We start from the raw sequence: 14,199 nt of genomic DNA, 5'->3' as shown, positions 1-14,199 counted from the left end.
GATTCCGCACTATGAAGGGATTATGGCTGTGAAGAGACTTTTACTTGCCTCTGGGAAATATGACAAAGAATCAACATCGATCATCACAAATCTGCTGGAAATCATTTTAACAAAGAATTTTTTTCTTTTTGATAACGAGTTTTTTCTACAAACTCGTGGTTGCGCTATGGGTTCTTCGGTGGCGCCAACATATGCGAACATTTTCATGTTCGAAGTTGAAGATGAACTCTTTTTTTCAAACCCTCAGATCTCTACAAAAAATTTTTTATTTACAAGATATATAGATGATCTACTGATTTTTTGGTGTGGCAAAAAGGAGGTGTTTGAGACGATCATGCAAACCCATAATGAGAGTAACAGCCCTGTTAAATTCACATACCAGATGCACCAAACTAACATCGATTTTTTGGATGTTAGAATTTCTGTAGAAGCTGGCTTAATTGACACAACGGTGTTCACAAAGGACACCGATCGTAACACCTTTTTACACAATAGAAGTTTTCACCCTACCAAATTCAAACTGAGTCTACCGTATTCGCAGATGCTGCGGATACTACGTATTAATAGTAACATCGAAACAGCCTCCAGTCAGATCGATGATTTAATCATACGATTTGCTGAGAGGGGGTATCACTTACGTGATTTGCTTAACACCAAATCTAAGGCACTGTCCATCTCACGTGAACAGTTGTTATCTGGTAGCATCAATAAGAAAAAGAATACCATGACAACCAAAATTCCATGGGTTTGTCAATATAATGTTCACTCAGATCAAATTAACAAAATTGCCAAAACTAACTGGCATATGGTACAGTCAGACCCAGCATTAGGGTTAGAAAACACTAAGTTATTGCCTTGCTTCTCCAGACCAAGAAATTTGAGAGACATCTTGGTTAAGTCAGATATAGCAGGGAAAGGGACTCCCCCAACAAAATAATTTTTACAGCAAAAAAGATGGGGTTGCTTCAAGTGTGCATGTACAACATGCAAGTTTTTGATCACTGGTGATAAATTTCACCACCCACATGATGGTAATATATATCAAATCCGACACCACCTAACATGTGACAGCAGCTTTGTCATTTATCAAATTATTTGCCCTTGTGGTCTTGTCTATATTGGCAAGACCACCAGAAAATTTAAAGAGCGGATGGCAGGACACCGCTCGGCGATTAAAGCTGCTCTAGTTTCTGGAACCAGTGAGCAACCAGTCGCCCGACATTTTGTCGAGGCGAGGCATAATTTACCGAGCTTACGGTATTGCATGATCGACCACATCAAACCGTCTATACGGGGTGGCGATAGGGGTGCTGCTTTGTTACGATGTGAGGCGAGGTGGATACATCGTTTAAATGTAATCCACCCAAAAGGGCTAAATGAGACAATACCTTTGTCTTGTTTTTTCTAAAGACCACATCCATTTTTCCTCTTACCTTATAATTAAGGCCCACTTGTTTATTTAAATATATGCGTCATTGATGTCCTTACCTGCATCATCTCCTGTATATCCCTCTTTTTTCAGATAATTAATTCTCTTGTTTTTGGACTTTTTTTGATGCATTGCCTACCCAATAGGTTTTGATGTTATTGCAAGACTTTTTAAACTCAAAATATCGTTGTGATTTTAGGCACACGATTTGTTAGTCAATTCTACATTTTTTAGAGTATGTACTGCCATGTATCATAATGTACTTCATGTATGTCTGTTTTTTCATGTATTTGCACTTGCACTTTGGTTATATTTGTTTATGGTTGTCTCCTAGGTTACAGCATACTCCTGTCTCGTAATACGGTCATGGGAGGAGCCAGGTGACCACGGCTGGAGCGTGATGACGTCATGGCGTCACCGTGGACGCGGTGGCACGGCTCGAGCGCGATGATGTCACCGCTGACGCGGTGATGCGGCAGCCAGGCGACGCCGATGGTCGGACAGCCCCGCGACGCACGGCGATGACGTCAGGACATGCTGCACCGGGAGGTATAAGGTGAGCACCGATTCACTGTTGTTTTGTCTTGTATCCTGATGAAATTTGCGTCCCGCAAATGAAACGTTGATAACGCTACTACCGTCTCTGTCTGTTTATTGGCCTGAGTGACACCTACAAGTGGTATTATATATATATATATATATATATATATATAGCAAAGTGGTCCGGTAAACGGAGATGGTGGAGCGGCACTCAGTGGACAAACACAGAAGATGAAGCAACAGCGTGCAATCAACGTTTCGGTTTATTAACCTTTGTCAAGATCGTTCAAATAATAAAAAGACATACCTTTTATACCAGACACCGTGTGTTAACTCACGTCTCCTACTTCCGGGTCCATCTACGTCACCAGCCGGCGACGCACGCTGCGGGGTGCACGTGATGACGCTCACTGTTGTGCTGATGCACAGCCAGGGACTGCCGGGATCTGGAGACCGGTTGCCTAAATACCACACTGAAACAAGTGAAAAAAATAATGCATAAATACATACATTTAAAATACATGTAGAAAACCAATAACCTATGCATGGAACCTGCACTACGGGACAGTACTGTACCTATACAGTCAGCCAATACAATAAATGTGATGGCTAGTATCCATAGAAAAGCAAAGAAACACTGCTGTAAAAAATATGCCAGTGTATTCTATCGCGACGATATGAAAATCCAAATAATGCCCAGTACCTATATAAATGGTACTGAGACTGTCCTCTGTACAGAAAAATTATGCTGGCAAAAAAGTGCCCACTGAAAAAAACATGACCGTGTCCATGAAACACGTGATGTGCCTAACTGGCAGTAATCAAGTGAAAAATATGACTGTTCACAAAAAGCAAAGGCAATTGGTGCAATCAATATGAGTAAATGGAGATACATGGGAAAATAGAAAAGTGGCAAAAACATGGAACCTCAGCAGAGGGGAATTCAACAAAACATAAGAAATAAAAAAATCAATATAAACATGAGTCGCAGACCTGGTCACAAAAAACATGATAAGGGTAAATTTTAATTTAAGCCCTCAGGAGCTACCGTTCTCAACTTAAAGATCCACCTTGATTCGTGTTGTAGGAGGGTTTTAGGCCTATTCCCTCCTCTGATTTTTTGGGGGACCTGTTCTATAATTTTGTACCGTAGAGTGGATAAGCCGTGGCCACACTCACGGAAGTGGCGTGCCACCGGCTGTTCAGCATCGATTTTCTTGCCGCTTAGCGATTGGCGGATCGAAGAGCGATGCATCGCCATCCTCTCCTTGAACTGCCTTGTGGTCTTACCAATATAGTACAGACCACAAGGACAGCGCAGGAAATAGACGACGTGCGTCGAAGTACAGGTCACCACCTGCCTGATGGGAATTTTGGTGCCTGAGTGCGGGTGGTTGAATGTCTCACCCACTTCCATGAAGCTGCAGCAGGTGCAGCCTGTGCACCTGTAACAGCCCGGCTTCTTGGTCAGGAAGTTACTTGGCTGGGCGGCTTTAAAGGCAGATATATCATTATGTACAAGCCAATCTTTCAGGTTGTGGGTACGTGCATAACTGGGCATGATGCTGTACTCTCTAAGGCCTCTGATGTCCCTATCAGAGGTTACCATGGGCCAAAAAGATTTGATCTTATTATTTATATCCTGGCTACCCGAGTGGAACTTCTGGACAAAAGGAAATTTTTTGCCCATACTTTCCTGACTACCCTTGGGTTTGAGGGCCTGTTCTCTGGGTACAGATAGAGCTTTGTTTTTGGCCAGAAGAAGATCATTCAAGTGATAACCACGTACCCGAAATTGGTCGATCATGAGATTGATTTCTCTTTCGGTGTTAGTGATATCATCCGAAATTCTGTGAATTCTTAAAAATTGGGAATATGGTAAACCTGTTTTGGTGGATACCAGGTGAGAGCTCTGATAGTGGAGAATCGTGTTGCTATCCGTTTCTTTTTTATACAAACTAGTGTGAATGTGGTTCTCCCTCAGGGAAATACACACATCCAAGTAGTTGACACTGGTCCTACTCATGCAGTATGTGAACCTAATTGGAGTGTCCGATAGGTTCACCTTCTCCATGAGGTCCCGAAATTCTGTCTCGCTGCCCAACCAAATGAGCAGCAGGTCATCTATATAACGGATGAAGAATGGGATCTTGGTGGCGACGTCCGGGTTCGACAAGAACATTTCATGTTCCACATCAAACATGAATGTATTGGTGAACGCCGGCACCACACAAGATCCCATTGCGCACCCTTGCAGTTGAATGTACCATTTACTATAAAAAAGGAAATAATTCCTTTTGAGTGTGAGTTCTAATAACTGTATGAAGAACTCAATCTTAGGGCCTTTGTACAAGGAATGGTTGGTCAGCAGCCTGCGTGCCGCCTGTACACCAGCATCATGGGGGATACTGGTGTACAGGCTGACCACATCTAGAGTGCATAACCAACAATCATTGGGTAGAGCAGGTAACTGTTGCAGTTTGGTAATCAGGGTGTTGTAGTGTTGTATCTGGCACTGGGGGGCAATATGTATCTGGCACTGGGGGGCAATGTGTATCTGGCACTGGGGGGCAATGTGTATCTGGCACTGGGGGGCAATGTGTATCTGGCACTGGGGGGCAATGTGTATCTGGCACTGGGGGGCAATGTGTATCTGGCACTGGGGGGCAATGTGTATCTGGCACTGGGGGGCAATGTGTATCTGGCAATGCTGAGGGCACGTGTATCTCGCACTGTAGGGGCATGTGTATCAGACAATGTGACCACACCCCCTTATAGGTGACCATGCCCCCTTTTAATGTGACCAAGCGCATAATTACATCCTTAACTTTTGCATACCCCCACTTCTAAATTTCCACTTCGACCACTGTACATACATACATACATATACATATATACATATATATATATCCAAGGTTCTCTTATCAGAGAAATGCGCACTCTCCACAATAATCAAAGTCAGTGAACTTTTGATAAAATCCAATTTGGGATATTTATTTCTTATAAGTTCATCATGATAGTATATCAACAGAAAAAGCCCCGAAGTTTCGGTCCAACAGCAGGACCTTTATCAAGGAGCGTATCAACTGCTCAGCATGTAGGGCCTGGATCAGTAGTTTCCACTAATTACCCCTTTATGCACAGATGGTGGGAAATGGGGTGGGAGAAGGAGGCATTGGGCTGAATGAAGGGCCCTGATACACGACTTCCAGGGTGGTAGAGGATATTTAATAGGCAGAGGAGGGGTGTATAGTGGAGTGGGCTTATTAGTCATAATTTTCTGGTGGGAGGATAGCTTGCTTGACTGCAGATATCTCCAGTTCCCAGAAATAGATTTCTTAGATTTTAATGGAATTAAAAACTAGAGAATCCCACCTACCAAATGGTATTGGGGACTAGGGGATCAGAATTCAGGAGGCAGAGCAATCTGCCAGCGAGAATATAAAACTACATAACAGGTATGTGGAGCTGGAGCAGTAACCAGCTGCTGGAAGGCTGATATCTCTGATTCTGGTAGAGACAAGCTTCTAGTGTTCCTCAAAGTCAGACAGAACCTGAAATATCTGACTGGGAAGAGCAATTAACAGGCTTGGATGGGGACCTTCTAATATAGGGATTCAGTATTGAATCCCGGCGGTCGGGATCCCGGCGTTCAGAATCCCGACAGCCGAAATGCCGACAAGGGGGGGACGTGGATCGCCCCCCCTTGCGGGCTCGCTGTGCTCGCCACGCAGCGGGCCCGGTGCCTCGCTACGCTCGGCACACTAATTTATTCTCCCTCCAGGGGTGTCGCGGACACCCCAGGAGGGAGAATGTGTCGGCATTTCGGCGGTCGGGATTCTGAACGCCGGGATGCCGACCGCCGGGATTTTAACTGCATCCCCTAATATAGATATCTCCGGTTCCCAAGGGCCGATTTTTTTAAAATTCTTGTACCCATGGAAATAGGGGACCTCAGCTTTCAGGCTAGGGCCCTTAGACTCCGGGGAAGGAGGGGGGGGGGGGTTCTGGGTACTCAGAAAACCCCACTGCGTGTGCCACTGCACCCCTCTACACGGACCAGCAGATTTTGGTATTTGAGTCAGCATGGAAGGGGGGTGGCTCTGGGAAGCAAGCGGGAGACTTGCCTACCTTCCCGGGGCCCATTCTGGGAGGGTAGTCAAGTCTGGGAAATTATTAGATGGCGAGTTGTGTACGGCTTTGTCACATACCTCCCAAAATGACCCTCTCCAGGAGGCACACAATCCTACTGGACTTCCCTCTGAATGAATAATTGCTATCTCCTGTGTTGAAAAACACCTTTCTTTTCAATTACCCTGTTTGGCACAGGTGCTGGCAATCATACATTCATAGGAAAGTCCAGGAGCATTGTGTCCCTCCTGGAAAGGGCTATGTTGGGAGGTATGCTTTGCAGCAGGTCGGTAATCAGCGATCCATTCGCAGACTTGCACAGGGTGCAATTTCACTCAGTCTGGGTTCTGCAAATCCACCCAGCAGCGATCACTGAGATTGACCTTCAGGGCCCCTAATTCGACAAAGTCAATGGAATTTTTTAAGTATTTGTTACTAATATAAAGTTATTTTAGTGAATAGAATCCTCCAGTCTCATTATAACACCAACATTCAGAATCTCACATCCTGGGTTTATGTTCTGTCTGGTTATAATGCCTTCACCAATATCACCATGGCCACCAGGCTTCTAGTAAATCACAGCTACTTTTACAGCTTGGACATGCATCAGTTTTGCAGTATTGCAGGGAGGGACAGACACGTGCCCACATTTTTAGGGCGTGGCCTGCACTCACAAACCCTCTGGCTGCAGGAGTAGATGCTGTGCGCATACGCACAGTGTCTATTCATCTGTGACAGGGGGGGGACTCCCAACTGCCCACCCCCGCTGCGGGTCACTGGCGGACCCGGGACGGGAACGTCCCAAAAAAATCGGTAAGCGGGACAGTTGGGAGGTATGCGGGTGCTGTGAGGAAATTACTGAAGGGGGGTGCTGTGAGGTGATAACCAAGGGCGTAGGGAGGGTGGCGCCGATACATCAAAGGGCACCGGAGCCATACATCCAGCTCCCCCTCGCCAACCCGCCACAGGTGCCGATTCTGACCCACAGGCTGCCTGAGTCCCGCCATACTTATCCAGGCCGTGATATATACAGTAAGCATGCACCCGCCGGCGCCAACCTCCCCCCTCCCTCTCCCTCCACCAGATGCGATCACACAGCAGGGGAAATTTACTAACAAAAATTTGTGAAAAATCGTATTTTCATACGAAAATACGATTTTTTTTGGTGTATACGTATTTTTGCCATTTACTATGCCAAAAATACGTATTTTCGTATTCTTAATGATGGGACATTCATATTTGTATTTACAAATACGAATGAATACACCATCGAAAGAATACGCCAGGAATCACCATTCAAAAGAATGGTGGTTCCTGATTTATTATCAATACGGCCGCTAATTAGCGTGAAATGGCCGCGAATATACTCAGGAAAATACACTTTATTTTCCTGTCGTATTTCGCTTTAGCCTGCACGGATCAGTCAGATTCGTGCAGGCTTCAGTGTAAAAAAAAAAATAGAAAAAAAAAAAATTTAATAAAAAAAAGGGTGTGGGGTTTCAGGTCCTGGTTTTAAAAAATCGGGGAGCCCCTATTTGTCGGGTTTCCTGATTTTTTTTATTACCGGCCCCGGCTCTTTTAGCCTGGTACTGGTTACGGCTGTGGGGGGGACCCCACGCTGTTTTATTTATTTATTTATTTTTCCTATTTTTTTTACACCTTGCAGCCTACACGGATCTGACTGATCCGTGCAGACTGCCTGTAGGAATTCGTATTAGCGGCCGTATATATGGCCGTTAATACAAGTTAATACGACATCGAGTGTTACAAAGCAGTCGTATTTGACTGCTTTGTAAATTGTAAATTTCCCTCCAGAACACGACTTTGCATACGACGTCAAGAATATCAAGAATACGAATACAATTTTTTGTATTCGTATTCTTAGTAAATTTCCCCCAGAGTGTCGGCATCAGTCACAGCCTGGGCTGGCCGCTGGCTCAGCTGCTGCATAGTGCGAGGAGGCAGCTTACTCACCCCTACTCAGCGGAGTGGAGTAGGCTGGCAGGAGCGGGACAGCCCGGCGCCTGATATCTGACTCCAGTGAGTCCTGTCAGGCTTTTCCATTCTATGCCATTCAAGGCTCATGTGAAAAATTGCTAAACCTGTGCTGGGACGTGGAGTTTCACTGTTACAGTGGAACTCCACGTCCCAGCATGCCCTGTCACAGTTTTAGCAATCCATTATATAAAATCTGTCAGGGCATGCTGGGACGTGTAGTTCCACAACAGCATCTGACTCCAGTCCTTGCCAGCTTCTATTTTCTTGGGGTGCATGCCTGGGACATTCACAATCTGAGTTCCATTCTATAAGGCTCATGTGAGTGAGGTCATGAAAGCAGGAGCCCCGAGTAATGGAGGGAGGGGGAGCATGGGACCCGCAGCACATCGCTGGCAAAATCGCAAAGGACAGCTCTTAACGCAAGAGCTGTCCTTTGCCATAATTATCGCATATGTTACAGCATATGCGATAATTAGGTGTGCAGTAGCCGGCGTTGTGCGGCGGTATGGGGGCGCGGATTATACAGCATCCTGCCCATAGTATGTAATGGCCATTATGGTGTGTTATATAGTATGTAATGGGCATCATGTGTGGCCTTATGTGTAACTGGCATTACGGCATGTGGCTTTATGTGTAATGGGTATTACAAAGTTCGCTAAAATGTGCCATGTGCATTATGGTGTGTGGAATAATGTTAGACTGCGCCCCATTTTCACCGCCCAAGAACCCCGCCTACTACAAATTGGGGGGCGCGAACATGCCCTTGCTCCGAGCCCCGTGGCACCTAGCTACACCACTGGTGATAACTGAAGGGGGGGGGGTGTGCTGTGAGGCGATTACTGAAGGGGGTGCTGTGAGGTGATTACTGATGGGGGGTGCTGTGAGGTGATTACTGACAGGGGGGGCTGTGAGGTGATTACTGAAGGGGGGGGGGGGGGTGCTGTGAGTTGATTACTGAAGGGGGTGCTGTGGCGGACTCACGGGAAGTGCCGTAATCATAGGCCATGCCCACTAGCTGCTAGGCCATGCCTATTATTTTGGGCACGTGCCTTTGGGCCTTATTCTAGTTCACTCTTTCTGACAAAATCCTTCTTAGATGGACAAAACCATGTGCACTGCAGGTGGGGCAGATGTTACTTGTGCAGAGAGAATTAGATTTGGGTGGGGTTTAACTTCAAAGTGAGATCTATATTGCAGTATAAAAGTAAAGCAGCCAGTATTTACCCTGCACAGAAACAAAGTAACTCACCCAAATCTAATTTTCTCTGCACATTTTACATCTGCCCCCTGCAGTGCACATGGTTTTGTCCATCTAAGAAGGATTTTGCCAGAAAGATTGAATTAGAATAAGACCCTTTGGGGGAAATTTACTAAAGGAAATTTGTAAAAAATAGGTGTATTTGTATCCAGAAATACACTTATTTTTGACATTTACTATCCCGAAAATACAGCAATTCGTATTCGTATTGATGTGCTATCAATACGAATACGGATTGCCGTATTTTCGGGATAGTAAATGTAACAAATAAGTATATTTCTGGATACAAATACACCTATTTTTTTACAAATTTCCTTTAGTAAATTTCCCCCTTTGTCTCATGCATATGTCCCACTTCAAGCAAACTGAAAGTTGGGAGGTATGGACTATCAGTCCTGTCACCCCATGTCTCAGCCCTTGCACATTCCTACACACGGATGTGTACCAGGGAAGGATTGTATAGCTGCATATGCATCGCATCACAAACCTGCAACATCTCCAATCTACACAGTTCTCCCTGGATGATAGTGTGCTCCCCTACTCCCTGAATCGTGCTCCTTTGCTGTCTGTACAGTGCTCATACGCAGTGAGTGCCAAAGCTTCCCAGTGAGTCTCCACCCCTGCAGTGCTCCTCTACCATCCATACAATTCTCCTGTGCCTCCGATGCAGTACTCCTCTGCCGTCTATACAATTCTCCCGTGCCTCCTATGCAGTGCTCCTCTAACGCCCATACAATTCTCCTGAGCCTTCTCTGCAGTGCTCCTCTGCCATCTATACAATTCTCCTGTGCCGTCTATACAATTCTCCTGTACCCCCTATGCAGTCAGGGGCAAAAGCAGGATTTTCAGAAGGGGGTTTCCAGGGGGGGGGGGGGGGGGGGGGCGGAGCAAAGCAGGGAGATGGACACTTAGGTGACCCAGTGGGATTCAGTATTGAATCCCGGCGGTCGGGATCCCGGCGTTCAGAATCCCGACGCCGGAATCCCGACAGCCGAAATGCCGACAAGGGGGGGACGTGGATCGCCCCCCCTTGCGGGCTCGCTGCGCTCGCCACGCAGCGGGCCCGGTGCCTCGCTACGCTCGGCACACTAATTTATTCTCCCTCCAGGGGTGTCGTGGACACCCCAGGAGGGAGAATGTGTCGGCATTTCGGCGGTCGGGATTCCGGCGTCGGGATTCTGAACGCCGGGATCCCGACCGCCGGGATATTAACTGCATCCCGACCCAGTATATGCCGAGTCAGTTAAAGTATTACAGATAGACCAAATGTATATAAGTAATAATAATAATTTTATATATATATATACAGCAGTGTAGACCCCTGGGCACAGCAATGTATTGGGGCCCCTACCGATCCTCCAGTGGTAGGGGAAGCTTTGATGTCCCGCAGGTGGTAAGTGGTATGTATAAACCGCTCAGCATGTAGGGCCTGGATCACTAATTTCCACTAATTACCCCTTTACTGTACAGATTGTGGGAGATGGGGTGGGAGAAGGGGGCATTGGGCTGAATGAAGGGGCCCTGATACATAACTTCCAGGGTGGTAAAGGATGTTTAATATGCAGAGGAGGGGTGTATAGTGGGCTTATTATTCATAATTTTCTTGTGGGAGGACAGCTTGCTTGACTGCAGATATCTCCAGTTCCCGGAAATAGATTTCTTAGATTTTAATGGATCAGAATTCAGGAGGTAGAGCTATCTGCCAGCGAGAATATAAAACTACATACCAGGTGTGTGGAGCTGGAGCAGTAACCAGCTGCTGGAAGGCTGATATCTCTGGTTCTGGGAAGAGTAGAGACAAGCTTCTAGTGTTCTTCAAAGGGGGAGAGTCCCAGCTTTTGGAATATATCCTCAGAAAAACTCTGTCAGACAGAACCTGAAATATCTGACTGGGAAGAGCAATTAACAGGCTTGGCTGGGGACCACTAGTTTGAAGTCAGATATCTCCGGTTCCCAAGGGCCGATTTTTAAAATTCTTGTACCCATGGAAAGAGGGGACCTTCAGCTTTCAGCCTAGGGTCCATAGACTCCTGGGGGGGCTTCTGGGTACTCAGAAACCCCCCCTGCGTGCGCTACTGGCAGTGCACCTCTACCGCTTATACAATTATCCTGTGCCTCCTATGCAGTACTCCTCTGCAGCCTATATAATTGTCCTGTGCTTCCTATGCAGTGCTTTTCTACCACCTATACATTTCTCCTGCATACCTCCCAACTTTCGTTGCCCACTAGTCGGGACGGTGCTGCTGGAGGCGCGCCGAAATTTTCGGGGGGGGGTGGGGGGGGGGCGTGACCTAATTTGGGTTGTGGCCTATACTCGCGGCTCCCCCGCGAGGCCACGCCCCCATTTTGCCGCTATGGGGGCATGACCCAGAGGCTCTGTGAGCCTCTAGCCATGCCCCCAGCCCCCTGGCTGCGGGAATAGACGCTGTGCGCATGCGCACAGCGTTTATTCCCCGCTGCTTAGCAGCCGACAGGGGGGACTCCCAACAGCCACCCCCACACCGCGGGACACTGCCGCCCGCGGGTGGGACATCGGGACAGCCCCTGACAATCGGGACTGTCCCGATAAAATCGGGACTGTTGGGAGGTATGCTCCTGTGCTGCCTATACAATTCTCTTGTGCCTCCTATGCAGTGCTCCTCTACCACCTATACAAGTCTCCTGTGCCTCCAATGCAGTGCTTCTCTGAAGCCTATACAATTCTCCTGTGACTCCTATGCAGTGCTCCTCTACCCTGTATACAATTCTCCTGTGTCTCCTATGCAGTGCTCCTGTGCCCCCTATACAGTGCTCTTGTGCCACCCATACAATTATCCTGTGCCTCCTATCCAGTGTTCCTTTGCCCCCTATGCAGTGCTCCTGTGCCTCTTATGCAGTGTTCTTGTGCCACCTACCCTACAAATTGATCTCTCCTTTGTTGCATAACCTTTTGTATTGGAAGGCCCCCCTTATAACTCACAGGAAGTGGAGAATTACCACAAAGTTCAGGCTGGCTACTGCATCGCACATGGAAATACCCACGTATCACGTTACAGTACAGGCCATGGAAAATAAATGATCTTTATTTTTTCTAATGTACTTATAATATAAAATTCCAAGAAATGATGTTTCATGAAACGCAGCCGACAAACAATACAAGGTGCTAAAGTATGACGTGTGGTCCGTGAAAATACAAGCGCAGAGAGTGCTACAATACAACACCAGTTGTCCCTCCGGGGCTCCTTGTGAATCCGGTCCCCTGTACAAAAAGATAAAGGCTGATGTCGGCCATGACTATCGTTGTCAGGCAGATTTATCTGGAGTCAATCCCTTGCCCATTAAAGTATTTGTATTGCGGGCAGATAGTCTGCTGTCCTGGCGTCCTGAGGTTCTCTAGACGATGGGCGTAACAGATCAATGTCTCGTGTTTCACAGGGAAGTCATTTATCAGAGAACATGGAGGGGGGGGGGAGAAGTAATTTATCAGGAAACATGGGGGGAAGTCAGCGATCAAACTCTCACACTGAAACTGTCCAACTGCTGAGCCAAGGCCCAGCGACACAGTTCTGTTACAAGCCACAGTCCCAGTCTCAGGATTGGAAGCTAAATGACACATTCACTCCGAAGACTTCGAATTTCATGGTGAACTTCCAGCGCAGGTGTGGAGACTTGTTCTAGAGAAGGGAGAATATACACACATAATTAGCTGCGGCTGTCAGAGATGGAGACACCTGCTAAACAATACACCACAACCCACGTGTTGTCACAACACAGCATCTCACAAACTGCATCCTGTCAGTGAATGGTCCATGTCACGTGGCTTCTGGTACTATAGAGAAACTCGCGCTCATCACTTGTTGCACAGACCAGACACCAGCGGTCGCGGCAGAGTTCACTGCCTTGTTGTGTAAGACAAGCCCCATCAGTACATTTTGTGTACTGGTGCCTATGTGCCCATCCTCCGCAATTCACACACAGTTTCATATTCATATGACTTGTGGGCACCCAGAGGATCTGAGGCTGCGTCTTCTAAGGGATATGGTCGCTAGTCGACACTATGAAGGTCGATATACATTAGGTCTATCACTAAAGGTTGCCACAAGCATTAGATCGACATGAGTTTTTCAAAATTCTTTGAGCTGGCTTGTGCCGACAGGCGGTATTTCATACAATACCATCCACTAGGGTGTGAAGGGAGAATATGATAGTGTACCGAGCGCAGCGAGGCACTGTGCCCAAAACATGGCAAGCACAGCGAGCCATGGGAGGGGACGCGGTATACTGATACGGCTGATACGGCGTCCATGTCGACACGTCAAAATTCAGGACAATTTCAAGAAAACTCATGTAGATCTTTTGACTGTTAACCTCCATTGTTGACCTAATGCTTGCGTTGACCTGACCATGTTGACCTATTTCTTGTGTCGACCTAAGCAAACAGAAACACAGAGGCAATCACACATACAGAAACACAGAGGCAATCACAGCACAGACTAGCCTTTGAAGCATTTGCATTGAGCGGGCTTAGCTAGTGTATGTGTATATATATATATGTATCTATCTACATCTACTGTATACAGTATATATAACTAGTAAGCCTGCTCAAAGCAAATGCTTTGAAAGTTGGTAGATGTATTTTCCCTGCTGCCAACAGATGGCAGTGTTTCATATATAGATGGTAAACCTGCACAGCCTCACCAGACAGGGCCTATATGAGGACTTTCTGTTACAGCCATTAGTGGAGCTGCAATTTTAACACCCCAAGTTCCGCGCTCGTTCCGGAGCACGTACACTACAGAAACTCTCTGCCAATAGGTGTATGGTCAGCATCAGTCCCATAATCTACATATGGATCTGCTGTAGA

The 14,199-nt window shown here is 46.7% G+C and overlaps 1 protein-coding gene across 2 annotated transcripts in view; it reads right to left on the bottom strand.

The window, feature by feature from the left end:
• Positions 1-12,442: 12,442 nt before the first annotated feature.
• Positions 12,443-14,199, bottom strand: part of LOC146041881 (surfactant protein C-like) — a 51,565-nt gene continuing 49,808 nt past the window's right edge. For both annotated transcript variants that reach the window (XM_083161741.1, XM_083161742.1), the window contains exon 6: positions 12,443-13,009. In XM_083161741.1, coding sequence (XP_083017867.1) covers positions 12,926-13,009 — 84 coding nt within the window. In that variant the 3' untranslated portion in view covers positions 12,443-12,925. The remainder of the gene's footprint in view (positions 13,010-14,199) is intronic.

The sequence above is a fragment of the Crinia signifera genome, chromosome 19 (assembly GCF_055691185.1).
Source record: "Crinia signifera chromosome 19, ASM5569118v1, whole genome shotgun sequence".
In the NCBI taxonomy this organism is placed as follows: Eukaryota; Metazoa; Chordata; class Amphibia; order Anura; family Myobatrachidae; genus Crinia; species Crinia signifera.
The sequence above is the reverse complement of the archived record's forward strand: the minus strand, read 5'-3'. Positions and strand labels throughout refer to the sequence as shown.